General features: G+C 37.4%; 1 protein-coding gene across 1 annotated transcript in view; it reads right to left on the bottom strand.

Annotated features, from left to right (window-relative positions):
- LOC106663450 overlaps positions 1 to 12,780 on the bottom strand; it is a 48,229-nt gene extending 35,449 nt beyond the window's left edge. Inside the window, exons 1-2 of the mRNA XM_024229813.1 lie at positions 12,617 to 12,780; positions 10,894 to 11,166 (exon numbers count right to left, since the gene is read on the bottom strand). Coding sequence (XP_024085581.1) covers positions 10,894 to 11,166; positions 12,617 to 12,780 — 437 coding nt within the window. The remainder of the gene's footprint in view (positions 1 to 10,893; positions 11,167 to 12,616) is intronic.
- Between the last annotated feature and the right edge of the window lie 11,830 nt (positions 12,781 to 24,610).

Genomic DNA, 24,610 nt, shown 5'->3' on the forward strand with positions numbered 1-24,610 from the left:
GTAAACATGGCTCCGTATCAATCCCGCCCTCAATTTGTCGGATTCCGCAGAATTCATTCGATATAAATGCTACTGAATTGCCTGTTATTGACGCACGGACTTAACATCCTGGAAAACAAACTGCTACAAAATTAAGGTCTTGTTTCTGTTGGGATTTTATAGAAATGGTACTCTCGTAGCTTATTTAATTACGTATTATTTGTAAATTTAATTGTTTGTTCAAATTACGGGAAAAAGTTCGATTAGCTCAAAAGAGCTCGAACCCAACAGCAGGTGGAACACATGGAGGATGGAATGTAGATGGGGTGTTACCTGCGCCCTTTAAGGTAAACAATCTTGTGCTTAAAGCACACCTATAAGTCCATTTTCATAAAAGAACTTCATTAGTACTCCCAGTTTCAGTGGTCGAATTTCTTCTTCGATTACGTTGTATGTACCAAGCCACATCCGGGCAAGATTAGCACCACAGTTTTTTAATAGGTGAGTAGTGTTTCCTCTGCTTCTTTCCAGAATCTGCACGTTCCGGGTTGGTATCAATATTCTTCTAATGCACGGTGAGTCGGCAATGTCCTGTTAAGACTCCTGTCAGGATTCGAGGCTTTTTCCCGCTGATGTATTCTGTTGTGTCTTTCTTCCAAAATTCACTAGAAGGTTCTTGGTTGGTTTATATCCAATGGAATTTTACTATTTCTATATTTCATTTTTGTCCTTTTATCTAAGTTACTTATTGGTAATGTGAATCTATAATAACATTATGTTATCTTTTTCCTTCAAAAGTTTGTCAGGATGTCCTCGCATTGTTTGTGGCCAATGAGGAATTCCATTGCTCCCTCATTTTCTTTTTATTCTGTCTGACGTGCTCACGTGCATTTCTTTGCCACAGAAACGCTGAAGGAAGGAATGTAAAAACGCAACAGTTTTCCAGTCTAAAATCATACGCCAGAGAAATAAAAAGACTAGAAACACAATTCTGGAATATAGCTATTTCCACTGACAGTCAGGCGGCATTTAACGGCTTGGCCCCAAGCGAGGTACAGGCAGAAAACGTACGAAACTGTATGGAATTCCTGTGACACCAATGACCTGAACTGACATTGAGGCAATGAGCCAATATGAATTCTCTAGACCTCGAACTCTATTGTGGCCTACCACAAAAAAGGACACATTCAAAAGTGAATCCTTAATGAGTTCAGGACCTGATGTAATAACATCTCAAACATGACGCACGAGAAGATACTCATAGAAAGCCATACGCAAAATTTACAAAGTATTACTGAAAGGCAACCCCAACAGAGCCCGGATTCTGGTTGGACTCCTGACAGGGCACAGCCTCTTAAGAAAGCACCGGATAGGAGTACAGACATAACACTGTGCAGATACTGGCAGGAAGAGTAGGAGACAGCAGAACACATTGTAACTTTCTTTTAAGGTCTAGAGGCACTGCCGCGTATTGTTAGGTTATACAACGTGTAGATACTACTAGGAAAAATATAAGACCGCACAACACGTTTTTGTGAGGGTCTGTATAACGGGAAATTCCTACACGAAGGAGCCGCTGGTACTATGGTGTTTGATTAACGCCTGAAGCTGGCCAGTGAGTTATAAAAAATAAAATAAAATAGAGAGACACAATAGATTTACAAAAGACGTGGTGCCGAGGTCCTTGTGGCCACTCTTTTATCCCTAAACGTATCCATTTAGTTTAAATGAAAATGGTTTTAAGATAACACAGTGCTTTTGGACAAAATGAACCAGTAAAGATATCAAAAGCAATATTCCCACTATGTCACATCATACATTTTCACTGTGTGTGTGGTGTTTAGTGACTGTTAGCCAATGATTATTTGGAGATCGTGAAGTGTGGTCTGGTGTGACATAGGCTTTAGAAAAACATTTTCTTTATCGCTCCAACGTTTCGATCTTTTTTGAGATCATCTTCAGGACTCAAAGTGTTTGTTTTCTATGTAGATGTGTCATTGCCCAACACGACACACCATAATGACACATCTACACAGAAAATAAACACTTTGAGCCCCGAAGATGATGTCAATAAAGATCGAAACGTTGGCACGATAAAGAAAATGCTTTTCTAAAACCTACGTTACACCAGACCGCACCTCACGATCTCCAAATAATTATTTTCACAGTTTCGCTTAATAATTCTATGATGTCATCGTCCGTAATAATATAATCAGAATTGATAAATTTTCGTGATCGGTAATGACGAATTGTCGTAAACATGCAACGAGTCGAGGCTTATCGATCTTAAACAGGGGTTTAAGTTGTCATCGCTGGGAGCTTTTTATAATATATGTTCCGACGACTATACAAGCTCCTCGAAGATGTCATGCCCGGGCATCGATCATCGTTGTTTACGTTATAATTTTGAAATATATCACATGATTGATTCTAGAAAACTTTACTGTTTGCTTATCATTTTTTGATTTTATGTCGAAAATCTTAGTTTATTTGTTTCAGCTCAGTTTGTTTTACGACATGCCTGAGTGTCGGATTTAATTGGTTATTGTATTATTATTGTTATTATGGTATTATATGATAATCATTTTTGTGTTTCTAACACGTGAAAAGGTAAAAAAAAGTCGTGCTTATTTAAGAATACTCTTTCATTGAACGTTATTAACTTATTCTTATGGAAGGTCTTGGTTGAAGTAAAAAGGTCAGTGTCATGAGCGGGATTAGAACCCACGTCATAAAAATGGCAAAAAGAAGAAAAAAATCGTACGGCTGTAGGATGAGATGGAGAGTTGGTGTCCGAGATGATCAAAATCACGATAGCTCAAGCGGTAGAGCAGCGGCGTATCAAGCCGAAGATCGTGGGTTCGAATCCCGCTCGTGCCATTGACTTTTTTATCTCAACCAAGACCTTTCATAAAAAGAATAATTAATTAAAAGAAGTAACTTGGTCAATTGACCACTAAAATATAAATGGGTTATTAACTTTTTAGTACTCCTGTCCAACAAATTGACTGCGAATACTACCTTGGGTTCTATCTCGACTCTTGTCTAACCTGGATCCGACATACGGGATGAAACAGATGGTTAGTACTCACCTTCCCAACCATCAATTAGTGCCGCTCCCATGGTTTATTCATGGCATTCGTAACAGAGCGTCTATCTAATGTAAACAAACTATTACCAAGAACATCACTCCTATCAACCAAAACACCATCTAACACTTTATAGAACACTACTGAAATCCATTTGGACATACGGGTTAGAACTGTAGAGCACCGATATACCACCATCCAAAGGTTACTACCTACTCTGTACTATGTTTCCAATACTACTTTTTGGAATGACCTCCAAATAGCCTTCGTCAAAACCAAATCTCTAACAAATTTTCAACTTGCCATGCCATAATCCTACAACCAGGAGGCAATGGTACCTGGGAGCGCAACACTTGTTCCTGGCTCCCTTGAGAATAAATCATACTGTATCTCATTACATAATGTAACACTAATCAATAAATAAATATATAAAATTGGCTTTTGTATTTTTCATTATCGGATAGATTTGTAGAAGAAAGGTCATCTTCACCTGATTAACCATATGCCATGCGAGGTTGACACAATTACTTTTGGCGTGTCTGGCATTTCGAGAAAACTTGCTCAATGTATCACACTTAATTGAAGGGTACCATTCTTTGTTCAGTGGTTAGAAATGCCACCTGATGAAGATTGTGCTTGAGCACGGCAGCAAGTATCTGCGTCCCCTGTTCCGATTCTTGAATAAAACAGGTTTTTTGTTGGGTAAATTGTTCTAAACTCTAGTGTATTTTAGAGTGAATGTATTTATTGGCGTGAATAAACAATGTGAGAGGGCCGATGGCGGTATATTCAGCACCTGATCGATCATCAACTAGGTTAGCTATATAATATTTGTAAAGGTTGAATGATAAATATCCAGTCCTCAACTTGCTTTTGGCATGCCGAGAAAAGGAAGAAAGTTTCTCGACATGTCCCACCTAATTGAAGGGTGCAATTACTTGGCTCCATATAGAGAGCGCGTCAGAATGCCACCCGAATGAGAATTGTGCTTGACCACGGCAGGAAGTATCTGCGTCCCCTGTTCCGATTCTTGAATTAAACAGGTTTTTTGTTGGGTACATTGTTCTAAACTCTAGTGTATTTTAGAGTGAATGTATTTATTGGCGTGAATAAACAATGTGAGAGGGCCGATGGGGGTATATTCAGAACCTCATCGACCATCAAGTAGGTTATTTATACAACAGTTGTAAAGGGATAATGATAATTATCCAGTTCTCAACTTGCTTTTGGAATGCCGAGAAAAGGAAGAAAGTTTCAAGATATGTCCCACCTAATTGAAGGGTGCAATTCCTTGACTCCGTATAGAGAGCGCGTAAGAATGCCACCCGATATAAAAATTGTGCTTCAACACGGCAACGATTATCTGCGTCCCATGTTACGATTCTTGCAGGAAAGAGTGTTGTTTTATTGTTAATTTTGTGTCTCTAGTTAGTAGTCATAAAGTAAAGCATCTGTTGGGTGTGTCTGTCAGATGCGTTTCGGCACTTGGCCATCTTCAGTGTTGTATTACTCGACGCATTTTTTGCACTCTCTCATACTTTTTTTTTTTTAAGTTTCTTTAGGCTAACCTCTTGTTGTTATTTGGCTGCTATAGAAATTAGTAACATTGTAATTATTTTAATTTCTTTAGCCAATGGCGAAACGCGCCGACAGGCCAATCCATCGAGAAAAGGCAGGCCAATCCATCGAGAAAAGGCAGACCAAAGTGATCTTTAAAGACGAAGTTTCATGTTCATCGGCTCAAAAAGTTTTATGCTAGAATTTATATAATAGTAGTTGTTAAACCACTTTTCTCACTTTATGAGATTTGATCAGACTATAAATATTTAAAGAGATTAATTGAATTTTTAATAATTACTTTTCCTTACAAGCCATAATTTTTATTTTAAAATGGACCGAATTTCGTCAATTCAGTGATTTCTGGAGCAGCATTGAAAATAAGTCTTTATGTAAGGTATTAGTTGAGATAAAAAAGTCAGCGTCACGAGCGGGATTCGAACCCACGACCTTTGGCTAAATACGCTGCTCTACCACGTGAGTTATCAAGACGTAACGAGCCTAAGGTCTTGGGTTCGAATCCCGCTCGTGGCACTTGCTTTTTAATCTCGACTAAGCCCTTACATAAATATTAATTAATTAATTGAAAGATGTTATTTGGTCAATCGGACCACGAAATCTAATGAATTGAAAATAAGGTAAACAAAATTATCTACCTTATGTGATATCACAGTACTTTTGTAGCAATCCAAACTTAACTAAAAAAAATAAAAAATACCACTGCTACATAAACAGTGATTTTTTAAAAATGTACACGTCTGTTTTACAAAATGCGAATTAAACTTTAATTTCAGGAACTGTAAATACCGCACCAAACACATTTTTATAAGGTTGCAATTTTTTTGCCACCTTGCAACGTGGTGGATGGTATGACTGACGTGGTTTTTTGTTATTTTTTTTTGTTGACGGACAGAAGGTAAAATGACTTATCTCCGTCAAGTCTTGTTAACGAGTTCGCTCATTACTCCGAGCAGTGAGTAAATATTAACCGAAGCAGTTTTCTCAAAACTCAGCGGGAGTGAGGGTGTTTGCAAAGTTGCTTGCGAGTTGGTCCATCGTTGGCCTTCTTTATGGCACTTGTAAAACATTTATTCATTTCTTAGGACATTTTTTAATATATAATAAACCGACGGAACATTTTTAACGTCGAGTTTATTCTGCGACATAAAACCGTTCGATCTGGTTGAAATCGTTTGTATTATATTCTTATCAGTCAATTGGGGGTTTAAGAAGTCAAGTATTAAAAAGTTTTGGCTCATAACAACAGTGAATATTAGAGTTGGTAATGGGTCGAGATCCGTTCTCATAAGGAATGAAAATATAAGTGTAGCTCAAGGGAATATAATAAGCCCAATATTGTTTGTTCTCTGTTCCCGATTTTTCACCTTTGTACCCCCTATTGCTCCATACCCAACAATTCTAATGATTCCAACTTCGAGGTTCGAGCTCTTTCTCTCTATTCTGTTTTATGTCGAGCATAAAAAAAATGTTTTAGAAGTTTATTCACATCAACTTTGATAAAATTAATGAATATAAATATCCTATTTTGACTTTCTTCTAGGCGTTTTTTTCCTAAAGATTTCAGTCAGGTCATAATTACCCTTCCTAAAATTTAAAGTGCTGATTATGATCTGGTCGTAAATATCCATCAACTTTCCATGCCTTTGATCGGGTATGGCACGAGGGCATGGTACTCAAATTCCTCCAGCGAATAGTATACCATATCTTGGACTTTACTGGATATAAGACTTACGTGAAATCTCACACCCGGCTAAAACAAATTAACTGTAACTTTAGCTTTAAAATGCGAAAAATTTGATTTCTCCAATTTTGGTCTATATACCCAAGGTACCAATCCATTTATTTTACCTCCACACTTTCATCCATTTTTGCAATTAATTTATATCCTACATTTTTTTTTCAAAATACTGTAAATTGGATTAATACACTCGATGAGAGAGAGAGAGACAGAGAGAGAGAGAGAGAGAGAGAGAGAGAGAGACTTTTATACACAATAATAATTATTCGGAAATAGTGAGATGCGGTCTGGTGCAATGTAGGTTTCAGAAAAAATTTTTCTTTATCGTGCCAACGTTTCGACCTTTATTGAGAACATCTTCAGGGCCAGTATACCAACATTGTTTAAATTTAACAAATACATGTAGAACGTGGAAAAAAGTGAATTTATACAATGCAAAAAATATTCAATCAAAGTATTTCTTCTAATCACCACACACAATAATAATATTTACAACAATAGAAAAAAGCCAAAATCCGTCTGTCAGAGGTCTTTACCGGAAGAAACAGAATATATGTATAATGGCGACTTAATAAAATATAGGATGCTGTTAAAAATTGTAATAAAAAAAGAACTAAAATGAAGAAATCATAAACTGAATATGAATATTAACTTACACTAAAGGATAAAATAAAAATTAATAAGTATTCTTTCTATGTAAGGTCTTGGTTGAGATCAAGAGCGGGGTTCGAACCCACGACATTCGGCTAAATACGCTGCTACTCTACCACTTGAAGGTCGTGGGTTCGAATCCCGCTCGTGACACAGTCTTTTTTATCTCAACCAAGATCTTACGTAGAAAATGTAATTAATTGAAAGAACTAACTTGGTCAATTGACCACTAAAACGTAAATGGATTAATATTTATAAACGAATAAAAAATGAATAGAAAAATGTATCGAAAAAATAGAAAAAAGATATAAATTCAACAATGGTTACGAATAAAACCGGTAAAGATACAAATAAGCAAAATAAAAAAAAATTGATTTACATTAGAATAAAGAAATTGACAGAAAAATTTAGCAAATTATAAGAAATTGGTTACAAATCCTTATTTCAAAATCAAAAAATAAAAAAAATGAAATCTATGCAGAAAAAAAGTACGTTAAAAATTAAATTCCAATATTAATTCATAACTGTGCCATTCAAGCAATTAATCAAGATATTTCTAGGCAAATATAAACAAAATTGAAACAGTCAACATGAAGTCGACCCCCCAGGATTGAACTCAGCTAGAAAATGAGTAATATTTTCGATCCCATCTGAGTTGAAGAGAGAGCAAATCCCAGAACCCCCGAAAACCAAATCATTTATCGAGTAACCGTTTAAATTATATAAAACTCGAATAAGGGATCGGAACGATTAAGTTCTTTACATAGCGATAAATCATGTGTAGATGAATGAATTTTGGAAATTTTATTTGTGAGAAGTGAGAGGTACGATTCCCATTGTAAAATATTTTGTAAAGGGGTAAAATATTTCCGGAACAGTGCTTACCAGTGAGCAAAGACAATTTCTTTTCAATAATTGAGATGGGTATTCGCATCAGAAGAGGTAAAGGTTTTAAAAACGAATGAGAAGTGTAACTTCAAGGTGTAAATAAAAAAGAGTTCGTATGAGATTTCTAAATAAATTAAATAATTTGGAGTGGCTGCTGGTAGGCGAAAGTCCTTCTGAACTTTTCACTTTTTAAACGGATTCATATTGTTGTTAACCCCAGACCTGACATCCATAACACAATATTGTGCAACACATGCAGTACATAACCTAAATTTCACTCTCAGTGGGATACGCTCTCAAACAGATGCACTTAGTAAATTTGCAAATATTCATGAGCCTGCAGGGAAAATTTATCTTTTTTATTTACAGAAACTTCCCTCAATTATATGATTTATACGTTTAATCATTACAATGAATTAAATTCACTAGTTTTCGTGGTCCGATTGACCAAATGATGGCAAAAAGGAGGGAAGATTCAAAAGGTGGGGTTGAGATAGGAAGTTAGTGTCTGAGTGGATCGAAATACGATAGCTCAAGTGGTTAGAGAAGCGGCGTATTGAGCCGAAGGTCGTGGGTTCGAATCCCGCTCTTGACACTGTTTTTTTATCTCAACCAAAACCTTAATTAATTGAAAAGAATTTATTTGGTCAAGCGGATCACGAAACCTAATAAAATGTAATAAGAAAAATGAAATATACTTCACTAAAGCTCTCCGTGGCCATTTCATTTGCCGCCGAAAATAAAATAGATTACAATTAATTAAGTTTTTAGNGTTCGAATCCCGCTCGTGACACTGACTTTTTTATCTCAACCAATACCTTAAATACAGATTAATTAATTGAACAATGAATTAACTTAATATAATTTAAAATAACTTTTTTTAGTTTATATATGCAGTCAAATGACCAGTCAACGTAACAAATTCCTTTCCAACATACATTCCCAAGTCACGATAGCTCAAGTGGTTAGAGAAGCGGCGTATTGAGCAGAAGGTCGTGGGTTCGAAACCCGCTCGTGACACTGACTTTTTTTTATTCCAACCAATACCTTAAATATAGATTAATTAATTGAACAATGAATTGATATATTTTGCAATAATTTTTTAATTTATACATGCAGTCAAATGACCAGTAAAAAAGTAACGAATTTCCTTCCGACATACAATTCCATGTCACTATAGCTCAAGTGGTTAGAGAAGCGGCGTTTTTATCCGAAGGTCTTGGGTTCGAATCCCGCTCGTGACACTAGATTTTTCATTTCAACCAAAACCTTACATAAAAGGATTGAAATAAGATATTAAAGTTGAATTCATGAAAAAGCGGCCAATAATTAAATATCACCGAATTATGTTTTATAGTTTTTTTTAAACGTAAATAACCCTTGCCACTGGAATTAATGTTTTCATTCGGAAAAGTTCAATAAGAACCGAGATACTCAGCATTCCTCTTAAATAGAATAAAATATACAATGTGATCGATTGCACAAAGCCCGGTTGAGGAAGGTATTTCCAATTATTTGTTTTTTTCCTTTTTATTATTTTCACAATTGCATATGGTAAATCACTTTGGCGGCTCCAGATGAAAAGAGGGAGTTGCCCACTTTCATTATTCGACGCTGTAAATTTGTTCTGTTTGTTGCATGTCGTAGGAAAAGAGTGATGTCGGACGGAACATTAGAAAAGCTATTGACGTTGTAAATCTGTGTTAAGGCACCGGCGTGTAAACAATTTCCAGCTTTACTTCACCGATGAAGATATTTACTCGTCAAACGTTCTGCCCCGTGACATAATGTGAATTTGAACTCATCTGAGGCATTCATATTTCACGTTTTACCGAGTCGACCCCACTTGTTTGCAGAGTTGTTGGTCTAGTGTACAAAGAGTGTAAAGCAACCACAGGTTTTCAAACAACCTTTCATCTGACATATTTATTCGCATTATTTTCTCCAAAATTTATAAATAATTTACGTTAACTTTTGATTGTGTCCATTTTGATCTTGTGAAACTCCGTAATAAGATGATAGGTTCCATATAAATAGTCTTTTCCCAATAGGCCTATTTGTGTTGCCAGTACATAAACAATAGAAAAAAAACCAAATCAGCATTAAGTTCTCAACAAAATAACTGACCAGTGGTATAAAATTGACCTAGTATATAAAAATGATGTCACAGCTATACAGAAAATTTCAAAAACGAAATTTATGTTTGGTCTTTACGGATAATTTTGGTCTGGCTATCATCTCTGAAATTTTCTGACAATTGGATATAGTAATAAATGAGGCCGATACAAGCCTTTCGCACCTCGATCTAAGTAGATCTATTGGCTCCTCTATTTTTTAACAACTCACTGGCCAGCAACATCCATAGCTTGCCAGCAGTCCTACTTAGTGTAGGATCTTCCTTGCGACCTTTCCTCCTCTAGTTGTAAGAATCTGCATCTTCATAGACCATAACAAAAACAGAAAACTTATTCTGCGGCCTCCGCTTCTGGCAGTACCTTCACCGTATTTTTTCTGTCTGTACTCCTTTCCATGTGCATGTGCTTTCTAGGCGGCAGTGCTCTGTCAGTAATCCAATCAGAATTTTGGTTCTGTTGCGATTACCATGAAGTAAGTTTTTTAAACAATTTTTCGGATGGATCTATTTTTGGTTGTAGCCGTTTTTCTGGAAGGTCCTAGGCCTAGAGTATTCATATTGGCTATGTACGCGGACGTCGGCGCGGCGGCCGAATTATCTCTCGATATTCGCTTCCTTTTCTCTAAGCGACAAGAGATTAGTCGGCGTAAGTAACTACTTATTCTTGTGTAGAGGAAGGTAAGGTTCCAGAATTCAATAAACCAGAGAGCATATTCAGTAACATTTATTGTACACAGTTCCTTTTCTTAACGGTACCGAAACCTCAGAATCTTAATCAATCTACAAGTCAGCCACAACTCTAAATCTGGGATGAGTCTATCAACAAAGGGACTTACCCCAAACGACGCTCGCCACGATTAGTGTCCACAGCATCTTTTCTCTCGACCGTTGACTTGGCTCGATGGGTCGCAAACGCTGGTCCTCGCTGGCTCTGGCTGGCTGAGCCCTTTTGTTGAATCCCAGACAGAGTGTGGCTGCTTCTCTTCCGGACCCACTCCTGGAGTCGACCGTCCTTGGTCTTGACGGCCTTGGAGTGAGTCTCTGGTTTAGACTGCCTGGGGTGAGTCTTTGATTTTGACTGCCTAGAGTGAGTCTTTGATTTTGACTGACTTCAGATTTCCCAGTCATCCCTTTTATACCGGGTCTCTCCCGGAATAGGGGCGGAAAGGAAACTCAAAAGTCGGGGGAGTTCCCACGCCGCGGGTGGGCCGGCGAAGACGGGTGTCGAGGACAGGGTTGACGCGACCCCAATTTACGATGTCCCCCGTGGCTACGGATTTTTGACCGTGTGACAACCCTTCAGCATTAAATAATTAGACGATAGTTATTTATTTGATCGGTTGTCCAGCTATTGCTATTTTATGTTCCCCAGGTTCGTGGGAAACAAGACGTGGGTCAAGCCTGGGTCTGCCACACACTTCGACGTTCTTATCTATCTGTCTACCTGGGTAACCATTTCCAAGCTACGTTTGACAGATTTGAGGGGGACGTCACGTCGTTCCCGTCTGGGTAGTGGCCCCTTCAGAGTTGCAACCTTTGTTCCCTTTCATCGTTTACCATATTTTGTTCTTATTTTAAATCCGTCGCTAAGACGGGGACCGGCTTACAGCTAATTTTTTGGCCATCATGTTCAATTTCACATTGCCTCTATGTCCCTAATGCCTTGAGACAGAGGCCAAGGTCTGGTCATTGTGTCACTGACTTCTGCCAGGGATTACATACAATTCCATACGCTTTTTACTTAAGACTAAGGCCATATGTGCCGCCTGACTGTCAGAGAAAATGGCTATTTTTCTTTGTAATTCCTTGCCTACGTAGGTAGGTCATTGACGTTGTGGGGTGGCATTTTGTTGGACGCCTGCATCTAATTGGTCGTTGAGCGAGGAAGAACAGAGAGGAACACCTCACAGAGGTACTGACAAGGCACTCGAAGAACATGTCTCATTTGTCCCCACATCGGTCAGAGTTTCGTGCTAAAATAGGGTAATGCCAGGCCCCGTATAGAGCATGTATTGTGGATGACTACCTGAATGAGATTGGAATTGAGTACTCGGTGTGGCCAGCTCGAAGTCCAGATTTGGACCCAATCGAACACATTTGGAATGAAGTTAAGAGACTTTTTCCACAAAAAGTAGCATTATGTCTTTTTCCATTATTCCTTCGTTGATTTCATTTGATATTGTTCTTATTCTTAAACCTTTTTCAATAGCTCCAGTCAGGCATTTGAGTGACTACGACAGTGCCAGAATCATAATATTTTTAAAGGAAGGATATAGCTGCGCGAAGTCGCCAGGAGACTAAATGTAAATCTCTCTAAAATAGGAAGGATTCTTTGGCGTTTCAGAGAAACAGGGCTTCCATTAGAAGTCCAGGACTGGGTCGACCGAGGTCTACGGACGAGATGAACGATAGATTCATCAATCGTCAGGCTTTATAAAAACACAGCATTACGGGAAATGAGATAAGAAAACTGATAAGACAAATCCGAAATGTTTCTATTTCCTGCAGGACTGTAGGAAGAAGGCCCAATGAAAATAACCTCAGGGCTTGGCACCCGACTTTTGGACCTCTTCTTGCCACAGCTGAGAAAATGGCAGGAAAATGTGAGGTGGACATTGGGAGGAGATTCTCTTTACTGATGATGTGAGAGTTGGCCTCAAATCGTCAGTTTGTCGTAATTTCATATGGAGACGCGCAGGAGAAAGGTACTCTTCATGCTGCATGGTTCTTCATATGGCATTCTACGGTGGATGGATTGATGTTATGAGGAGGCGTTTCCTTGGAGGAATTGGTTGTTTTGCGAAGAAGAACTGTAACTTAATAGAGATACGGAAAGACATAATCGAAGAACATGTGCCATTTGCCTCCCACATCGGTTAGAGATTCTTGCTAATATAGGTTAATGCCGGGGCTCATGTTTTTTGGATGACTACATGAAGGAAGTTGGACATGAGTTCGAGACCAGCTTTGACCAACTTCAGCAACGTGTACGTCGGGGAACCCAGGTCCTAACACGCTAGCGAATTGGAAACGTCTGTTCTTGATGAATAGGAAAGAATTAATCAGGATATCACCAAAAATCTTCTCCAAGAATGCAATGGCGTTTAACGAATGGGATTCGTGTCTGAGATCACTCAGCAATAAAGGCGACAAAAGTGTTTTGTTTAGTGACCGTTGGCCAAGATTATTTGGAGATCGTTAGGTGCAGTCTGGTGTGACGTAGGTTTCAGAAAAACATTTTCTTTATCATGCCAACTTCTTTATTGAAATCTTCAAGGCTCAAAGTGTTTGTTTTCGGTAGTTGTGTCATTCTTGTGTGTCGCGATTGTTGGCGATTTCCTTCAGAATACTCTTTGCTTGGTGTCCGTAGAATGCCATGTTCTTCGTTCTCGTAGAAATGTGGGCAGGTAGTGGTCGACCGATGTACGATGGCTAGATACGGTCGTTTAATTGTTATTATTGCACTATGGAACCGTCATTTAACGGTTTCGTTGATAGGCAGTCAACTCTGAACGGTCCGTAAAGGCTTTCAAAACAGCTTCGTAAAAATAGCTTAGTCCCTAGACGTCCCGCATCAGGTTATCTACAATTGGAGATGCATTGTGTAGAATGGCGATCATTCATAACTCAGCATCTTGGAAATTTGAACAAGTGGTTCTCTTCAAATAGGTTTGCTTTGTCGCATTCAGATGACCGAGTCGTATGTGGAGAAGATGTGCCATGTGCCATGCGGGAATCATAGCCTTTTTCAAAGACAGCAGTTATGGTATAGAGCGGTCGTACTGATTATCATACAGAATCAGAACTGCACTAAGGAGGATGTTCTTCTGGAAGCTGTTCCATTTGCTCCATTTATTGGGGACATTCTTTTAATGCATATAATGGTCGACCGCAAGCAGCTCGTGCTGTCACACATTGTAGGATGTAGGGATTACCACGATGAATTGCCCAGCATGTTCTCCTGGCCTGAATCTCATAGAAAACTTATGGGAATTGGTAACGAGATGGGTTAAACATAATACGCCGTTTCCACGTTTGGAAAAAAGTTGACATCTTCAAACCGCTCTTGTTGTAGTTTGAGATTCCTTATTACAGGACGAAATCCGACCACTTATTTACTCGATGCCTAGGAGTGTAGGAGTTAATACGCGTTATTTAAAAAATAGTTCGTTAGGTTTTAATCTGTCACTATATGTTTTTCCAGTGTTTTGGCGACTTTCCTTTCAAACCATCATAATTAAATAATTTTCATTAAAACTTATGAATTTTTGATCTCGTTTAATTAGGTATACATTAATATAAATATGAAAAACATTAAAATAATATATAATAAATAAATGTGTGGTGATTAGTGACCGTTAATCGATAATTATTCAGAAATCGTGAGGTGCGGTCAGGTGAGATGTAGGTTTCAGAAAAACATTTTCTTTATCGTGCCAACGTTTCGATCTTTATTGAGATCATCTTCAGGGCTCAAAGTGTTTGTCTTCTGTGTAATTGTGCCATTCTTGCGTATCGTGTGGGCACTCTCAGCACGACACGCAAGAATGACACAACTGCACAGTAATTAAACACTTTGAGCCCTGAAGATGACCTCAATAAAGATCGAAACGTTGGCATGAAAAAAAAAAATGTTTTTCCAGAACCTGCGTCACACCAGACCGCACCTCACGATCCCCAAATAATCGGTGACAAAAGGTTTAAATGTCTTATTTTTACAACCCAACATATTTTTGGTATGCAAAATATGAATAAACTTAAATACAATAACATTTAAGGGTGGTGCGTTAATTTTGTCCATAAGTATTTTAAGCTATATCGGTTTTATTGTATTTTATTTTACTTCATAAAAAAAATCATTGTAATCGTTCTTTATGTTTATGAAATAATTTTATTTTCTAGTTTTATATGCTGCCGGTATCGCAAAAGCAAATTATGTTTTTTGTCTGTTTCTGTTAAAATGTTAAATTTTCTGTAATTTTGTAAATAATTGTCAATTGTAAAAATCAATTGTTAATATTCAATAGAAGAAAATAGAAGTTCAAATATCGTTACATGGTCATATTTAGGGTCACTGTGGTGCCTTCTTTTCATTCTAAGTGGTTCGCGCAGTGAAGTTGGTTTTTCAGCTGAGTGTTGCGAATGAATTTTTTTTTTTTATGTTCAGAATGGAATGAGATCGATATACAAATTGCTTATGAATATTAATTAATCATTAATTAAGGTTTTGGTTGAGATAAAAAAAGTCAGTGTCACAGCGGGATTCGGCTAGATACGCTGCTCTACCACTTGAGACACTAACTTCCCATCTCAACCCCACCTTTTGAATTTTCAGTTCTTTTTGCCATTTTACAAATATCGTGTAATCTATTTGATTCTCGGCGACAAATGTGGAGACCAATTTCCCATCTCAACCACAAGTTGGTGTCCGAGTGGATCGAAGTCACGATGGCTCAAGTGGTAGAGCAGTGGCGTATTTAGCGGAAAGTCATTGGTTCGAATCCCTCTTGTGACACTGACATTTTTATCTCAACCAAAACCTTAAATGAAAAGAATTTATTTAGTCAATCGGACCACGAAACCTAATAGATGTAATTTCTTCTGAAGGTTTAGCCAATGTTCCCAGATGCACGCGAGTTCTTGCAACGTGATTATCGCTCTTCCTTCACTCGGACTCCTCTCTCTCTCTCTCTCTCTCTCTCTCTCTCTCTCTCTCTCTCTCTCTCAGTCCGGGAGATTCTGACAAAAGCCTAACAACCCCGACTCTAAACAATGCAGCCCGGCGTCTCCATTGAGAACGCAGCCAACGAAGCCTGCCCCCTCACAGTACAATTTCTACAATATTAAAGGCAATTTTCTCTCCCCATCCAACGCTGCCGGCTCTCGCACAAACGGCCGGCCTTCTCTCAATGTAAATAACTGATTTAATTCTCCCCAAGTCTTGTCGCTTGACGTTTCCAGTCCCGTCGCGTTAATTATTATGAGGGCGGCACATCTACCGTCTGTCATGAAATACCTCCAACTCCATTAATACCAAACAAGTGATAAATTTCACTATTTCGTTGTTATACTCACTTACTTATTAAAGCATGAAAATCAAACACTATCTTAAGCCCAATAACTACTAAAGAATGAACCATAAGCAAAATATTTTTTATTGAAATTTATTTGATATTTACAGCTACGTATATCGCACACCACTAGAAAAGTGACACAACTCAACAAAAGAAAATTTTACAGGAGAGACAATGGAAGTTTATTTTTTTTGCTTATGAATTACGGTTTTTGGCAATAAATCATCATTGTCATCAACACTGTCTTTATTTAATTAATATTTTTATGTAAGGTCTTGGTTGAAATGAAAAAGTTAGTGTCACGAGCGAGATCCGTTGTGTTATATTGGGTTCTTTAACTTTTTCATTTCATCCAAGAACTTACATAAAAAGATTAATTAATTGAAATATGTAATTTAGTCAATCATACCACTAAATATAATGTAATATTTTTAGTTTTACCAAGAATTATGCGAAACACAAAACTTTAAAAAGCTCGCTGAATTACACCTAAAAACTGCCCCTTTCTGAGTAGCGAGATTTTTCTTGCATATATTGGTAACGGTATTAATTTTATGATAGTAACAGATAACATACAAGCCTAACAAACGAACATAAATATCCATGTAGTAAGTTTCACTAAAATTATTTTCGACCTAAATGTGCTTTCCTCATGAATTTCTGGCTATTAGTTATTTAAAATCCTAAATTAATTATTGAATTTCCCTCCTTTTTGCCATTTTTCAAAAGGTGGGGTTGAGATGGGAAGTTGGTGTCCGAGTGGATCGAGGTCACGATAGCTCAAGTGGTAGAGCAGCGGCGTATCAAGCCGAAGATCGTGGGTTCGAATCCCGCTCGTGCCATTGACTTTTTTATCTCAACTAAAAACCTTAATTAATTGTAATATATTAATTGGTCAAGCGGACCACGAAATCAGTGAATTTAATGATTAAAAATGAAGTATACTTAGGTAAAGCACTCCGTGGTCATTTCAATAGTCGTCGAGAATCCAACCCGATTACACGACATTTGAAAAATGGCAAAAAGGAGGGAAAATGCAAAAGGTGGGGTTGAGATGGGAAGTTGGTGTCCGAGGGGATCGAGGTCACGATAGCTCAAGTGATAGAGCAGCGGCGTATCTAGCCGAAGATCGTGGGTTCGAATCCCGCTCGTGCCATTGACTTTTTTTATCTCAACTAAAAACCTTAATTAATTGTAATATATTAATTGGTCTAGCGGATCACGAAATTAGTGAATTTATTGAAATAATGGTTACCTGATTCATTAGATTTCGTGATTCGATTGGCCAAATAACATCTTTCAATTAATTAATCTTTATGTAAGGTATTGGCTGTGATAAAAAAGTCAGTGTCACGAGCGGGATTCGAACCCACGACCGGCTAAATACGCCGTTCTAACACTTGACTTCGATCCACTAGGACACCAACCTTCCACCCAAACCCCACCTTTCGAATTTGAAAAACGGCCAAAAGTAGGGAAAATTAAAAGATAACGTTAAAAAATTATCAAAAAAACAATATCATAATTAAGAATGTGTGTTTCTTAGAATTATTGTGTCTTGTCAGTTTCATTTTATTTGTCGTCGTTTCGACCTTTATTCGGGTTATCTTCAGTGCATAAAGAGTCGTGCTATTCTTGGCGTGTCACTTTGGCTTTTTCGTAAAGAATAGCCCACCACTTGATGCCCTGAAAAAAATGTGTTTTTCCAAACGGCCTCATTCTTAACCGCTCTTCACGACTTCAACAAATTATGAAATGACAGGTCAAGAAAAACAATTCGACCCGAGAGGAAGAATATTACTAACATGGGTTTTTACGAACATATCACCATCAAACACGGCCATCAAGAATGATATTAAAATAAAAGAAATGAAACTAAAGTAATTCAAGAACACTCTAGATCAAGGTCTCGAAGAAAAAAGCAAATTCGTTACTACTGCCAAGGTTTCGACATATTTTACGGTCATCTTCAGGGCCTGTTTTAATTTCACATTAGGAAAAACATATTTGTACAATTGATTTCACAATTATTTTTCATAATGTGAAAATGTGACTCCGGAACAGCATAAAATTCTGCACTAAGCAATAGGACTGACATAACTCTTCTTAATGGATTTAAAGCTCGACACAGAACTAAGATATGTCTCGTGAATGCGTTCCTGCCAATTCAAAAATGACAAATAGTCCTGCCCAGCAGCTAAGGTATCATTTATCCTGTATCAACACACCCCCGAATACTCAAAAACAAAATAAAATCCTTTTTTTATAATTTTTCGAATTGTGTCACTTTTCTTGTACGTGTGCGTTATTATATTAAGCAAATATTTTTTATATGCTGAATTTGTCGTACGAATCACTTTTTAGGAGAAATTGCCCAATGACGGGCCACTTTCGCTTCAAACCTTTAAGGATTTTTCTTGTACGGTTGAAATTTATAACTGACGTACTAGTAGAGTATTGTGGATGCTCAGTGAAATTTTTAAAATTTTTTTTATTGAAGGTTTCGATGAAGGCAGGTACAAACAGGAGTGTAGGTCGTTATGATTCATTTAACTTAAAACATAAAAAGGACCATTTATAATTTGGCTGAGAATTTTAGACTGAATTGATTAGAGACTGCTTGGTTGAGCCCTCAAATTCACAACGGTACGCCCAGAGAGGTCTTAACATTTTCTTGTAAATCAAAATTTTGTTTTTAATGTTTAATTTTGATCTGAGTTAAATAGTCTCTGATTCTAGTTTCTCAGGTGCTTGGAGAATTTTATTGCTTAAATGATCAGTACTATTGCCACTGGACTGTACACTTGCAACTAGTGTTTGCCTGGTTGAATCAGTTATTCCACGTGGATTGGTAGAGGAGTCATCCCATGGCCATCTCGTTCCTCCCGATTTTTTTGTTATTTTGTTATTTTTGTTATTTTGTTATTTTTATGTTATTTTTGTTATTTCTATGCTTGAGGATTCCTTAAGCAGAAGGTGTTCAGTTTAGTAGTAAATCCAAAAACTGTGCAGCCCTGATGATATTTGTGTTTTTCGCAAGTATGTTAACGTTTCCATTAATAAAAAAAAAAAAAATTCGAAACTCCTCAGGAATTAATATTTGCAGTCTGATAGTGGGGTAGCAACTGGCATAATATCAAAAACCCTGTTAACTACACGGTTCAATTCGTGAATGTATTTATTAGCGTGAAAGTTAGCATGGGTGATGGAATATCGAAACCCACAGAAGTTGTCGAGGTTACTTATTTTTATATATATTTGCAATTTTATAGCGGAGTAGGCACTGGCGTAATATGAAAAACCCTTGGACCTACGCCATTTATGAATGTATTTATTAGCGTGCACGTTAGCATGGGTGTATATCCAGTACTGAGAAACACGCCAAAATAGTGCAGGTTATTTTTTTATACTTGCCTTCGATGGAAGGATAGGCACTGGCATAATATCAAAAAACTGGTAACTACCCAATTTTGTGAATGCATTTATTTGCGTGAACGTGAGCGTGGGTGATTTGTGATAGAATATCGAGTACTGATAAACACGCCAAAATAGTGCAGGTTGTTTGTTAAATATTTGCAATTTGATAGCGGAGTAGGCACTGGCGTATTATGAAAAAACCCTGCTAACTACCCAAGTTGTGAATGTATTTATTAGCGTGAACGTTATTATGGGTGTGTCTGTGATGGAATATCGAGTACTGACAAACCCACTAAATTAGTCGAAGTTACTTATTTTTATATATATTTCCAGTGTGTTAGAGGAGGAGGCACTGGCGGAATTACAATACAGGCTGCAGTGCCTGAGGAGCACAAACCCGGCTTCCTAGTATTTTCATCACCATGCTGAAATGAAGGAAGGATTAGAGAAAATAAGTTGGAAGTTGTTACAAATAAGGGGTACTATCACTAAAAAAAATTTTCCCACTTTCTCTGAGACACCCAGTATAGCAGGATCTTACGTGTACAGTACCACAGTATCAGCAAACCAAATAGTGCTTGTAAATTTCAGCCCTAAATTTGGCCAGTTAGTTGGTTCATCTATCAGCGATCATCAGTCGGATATTTGTTATGACTTAGCTTTTCAGTTAGAAGTAGTCGAATATGTGGAGATAACACTAATTGTTAATTATTTCTAGGATGTTGTAGGGAGGTTAACGACCATGCTACATGAGAAAGAACTATTTGTGGTGATCACTAGACATTTAAATTGAATCCCTTTATCTACATTTGCTTGTTAATTATAATCTAATTAGTATTAGAACGTTTTTTTAGAGCTGTATCTGCAATAAAGTGACTGCTTTTGATATGTTTTGATTATTGTTATTCACCTCGGTAAGAATAAACAACATCAATTCCAACGAAGTGTAGTGTTAAATTAACACCGAAAAGAACGTGCCACTGATTCATAAATCATTTGGTCGGACATCGGAAAAATAAACCAGTGACGAATAAATCAGTGTAACGATGAGTATTGATTCGAAATTAACAATCGCCTGTCTTAAACAATTTGCTATCCGAAGGGGCCGTGATCCGGCCGATAAGAACTTTCCTCTTTGTAAAACACGTTCCGGATAAGATACGACTTGGGAGATAAGAACCTTTCTGTACGTGCAATGAGAGGCGACTGACAGCCCTTCTGCAGATAGGAGTAGGTCTCGTTAGTGAGAAACCCGAAGTGTTCCCTTATCTCATGCAAAATGGGTAGCTTGACGTAGCTATTACTGAATACAACTGCAACACCACCATCGGCGAAACTGGGTTATCTGAGGGTCATTTAGGAATTTTTTGGCGTCGAAGACTTGACTAATGCATTCTTTGTACCCTAAAATAAAATGAAAAATAGATCACTAACATGACTAGATCAGAAAGGAACAAACACCTGTTGGCACTCTACTATTTGATGTCCTATTTCATTCTTGGCATCATTAATTTTTTTAATTAAAAAACGAATATTTCAAAAAAAAAAATTAATTCCTCCAACTCAGCTTAAAGTTAGCTACTCATCTGCGTGATCACTCACTGAAAAAGAAAGACAAGACTAATCTTATACTTATGGGAAAAACACATTCTCCATGGCACACTTTTATCAAAACCTGTTGGATCAATTCGAGTCAAATTTCACCTCCGTGATTATGAATGTATATTAACGAGTTATGGTTAAAAAACTGAAATTTAGAAATTTGATTTTTTTTAAGTTGAACTTTTTTCTCAGAAACCAAAGATTCTATTTTTTTTTCTCTATCATATATGAAGCGAAGAAAAGGGGTTTGTGCTCCTCAGGCACTACAGCCTTCGGGCTTGTTGTAATTACGCCAGTGCCTAATCCGCTATCAGACTGCAAATATGTATAAAAACCTATGTAACCTGGACTAATTTGGCTGGTTTATCAGTACTCAATATTCCATAACAAACATACCCAATGTTCACGCTAATAAATACATTCAGAAATTGTGTAGTTACCAGGGCTTTCATGTTATGCGAGTGCCTACTAAAATGCTAACCACCAGGATTTTTGATATTACGCCAGTGTTTCCCTGCTATCAGACGGCAAATATATATATTTTTTTAAATAAATAACCTGCACTATTTTGGTGTGTTTGTCAGTACTTGATGTACACCCATGCTAACGTTCACGCTAATAAATACATTCACGAATTGGGTAGTTACCAGGTTTTTTTTGATAGTATGCCAGCACCTATCCCTCCGTCAGAAGGCAAGTGTAAAAAAAAAAAAATAACCTGCACTATATTGGCGTGTTTGTCAGCACTTGATGTACACCCATGCTAACGTTCACGCTAATAAATGTATTCATAAATGGGGTAGGTACAAGAGTTTTTCATGTTACGCCAGTGCCTACCCCGCTATCATACTGCAAATATATATAAAAATAAGTAATCTCGACTATTTTAGTGGGTTTGTCAGTACTCGATATTCCATCACAAACATACCCATGCTAACGTTNACTAACCTCGACTACTCTGTGGGTTTCTATATTCCATCACCCATGTTAACTTTCGCGCTAATAAATACATTCACAAATTGAACCCTGGTAGTTATTAGGGTTTTCGATATTATGCCAGTGGCTACCCCGCTATCAGACTGTAAATGTTAATTCCTGAGGAATTACGATTTTTTTTGTTCATGGAAACATTACCTTACTTTCGAAAAACACAAGTAATCAGGGCTGCACAGTTTTTGGATTGATGCACCACTAGATTTACTACTGAACTGTACACCTTCTGCTTAAGGAACCCCCAAGCATAGAAATAAAATAACAAAAAAATCGGGAAGAACGAGGTGGCCATGGGATGACTCCTCTTCTACCAATCCACATGGAATATTACTGATTCAACCAAGCAAGCACTAATTGCAAGTGTATAGTCCAGTTACCAGGTTTTTTGATAGTATGCCAGCGCCTATCACTCCATCAGAAGGCAAGTGAAAAAAAATAATCTTCACTATTTTCGTGTTTGGCAGTACTTGATGTACACCCATGCTAACGTTCACGCTAATAAATACATTCATAAATGGGGTAGGTACAACGGTTTTTCATATTACGCCAGTGCCTACCCCGTTATCATACTGCAATTATTTAAAAAAAATCCTGCACTATTTTGACGTGTTTGTCAGTACTCTATAAATCTATCACAAGACACCCACGTTCACGTTCACGCAAATAAATACATTCAGATAATTGGGTCGTTATCATGGGTTTTGATATTACGCCAGTGCCTAATGCGCTATCAAAATGCAAATATATATAAAAATAAATAACCTCGACTATTTTAGTGGGTTTGTCAGTACTCGATATTCCATCACAAACATACCCATGATAACGTTCACGCTAATAAATACATTCAGAAATTGGGTAGTCAGCAGGGTTTTTAATGTTACTCCAGTGCCTACCCCTCTAACAGGCGGCAAATATATTTAAAAAAAAAATTGAATAACCTGCACTATATTGGTGTGTCTGTCAGTACTCGATATACACCCATGCTAACGTTCACGCTAATAAATACATTAAAAAATTGGGTAGTTACCAGGTTTTTCGATATTATGCCAGTGCTAATCCCTTCATCAGAGGGCAAGTATAAAAAAATTAACCTGCACTATTTTTGCGTGCCTGTCAGTACTCGATATTCTATCACAATGACGCCAACGCTCACGTCCACGCAAATAAATACATTCACATAATTACGTATTTACCAGGATTTTTCATATTACACCAGTGTCTACTCCGCTATCAGACTGCAAATATTAAAAAAAATAACCTGCATGTTTTTGGCGTGCTTGTCAGTACTCGATAATGTTCACGCTAATAAATACATTTATTAAAATTAACGATATTATTTCAGCGTATGTATGAAAGGGTGACAGCAGCAGATCAACCCTCGGGGTGCCAGTGATTCTGAAAAAAGCCCGTTTAAGTAAGTCGAATCTAGCGGCTTTGCATTCGAAACAGGGACATTTACCTTACAGTGATGAGCGCCGTGTCAACCCCTAAACCGTAGCGAGCACTGACGTCCTAGTACTTTTTTAATATAACCTTACCGCGTTTAAAGTTGTTTGAAGTCTGCAAGCAAGCCATACATTATTCTTTGCGGTGGTAATTCCTCGCACTATGTTAATTTACAAATATTTATTTATAGATAGCTAGGGAGATTTTAAAAGGCAATATGATAAAGAATGGTGTTTTGAAAACGATGCATCAATGAAGCTTGTACAACAAAAAGCTGTGAATAAAATGTACCAGAAACACACCGTATATTCGTCATTGTGGTGAAAAACAGCTTCCACCAACCCCTTATGCTTAAACCTTATGTTGGCTTTATATGTGGAGGTTGCGTACCCGTGGGGACTGGATGACGCCAGTCGGACGCCACGGTACTAAATCGGTAGAAACCCAAGAATGGGCCCTCGGGCCCGAGAGTAATTTATATCGTTTCATGACTAAACTAATTATTCAGCAACCCTCGAGTCCCCCCTTTTTCCCTGGGAAAAGGGGTGAGCTCTCACCGACACACTGTCCCTATCTCGGAAAAAAAAAAGAAAATCAAAGTGTAAAAAGTCAATATAGTCACTCAAGTTTATTACCTGTCTAAAGAATTCAGCTTTTATGCTGTCACATCAAGAACATATTGCCATGACAATATTGATGAAAGGGTTAATTTATCACGTACATGGCGTTCAACGGTTTTTATTGCTTTACTTTTTATTACCGTTAATATCAAGAATTGTGTTAGACCGCTGTGGGGACCATTTGCTATTTCCTTGCAGCTTCTCTTGCTTTTTGAACTTTGTTTCTCTATCTATACCAACGATATAAACTTTTGTTCTTCTTTCATTATCAATTTTTTCTTCTTTTTCAAAATTTCAGTAAAATTAGGATTCCCTCCTTTTTGCCATTTTTCAAATGTCGTGTAATCGGATTGGATTCTCGACGACAAATGAAAATTCAAAAGGTGGGGTTGAGATGGGAA

The sequence above is a fragment of the Cimex lectularius genome, unplaced genomic scaffold, assembly GCF_000648675.2.
Source record: "Cimex lectularius strain Harlan isolate CLEC.00 unplaced genomic scaffold, Clec_2.1 scaffold317, whole genome shotgun sequence".
Lineage (NCBI taxonomy): Eukaryota > Metazoa > Arthropoda > Insecta > Hemiptera > Cimicidae > Cimex > Cimex lectularius.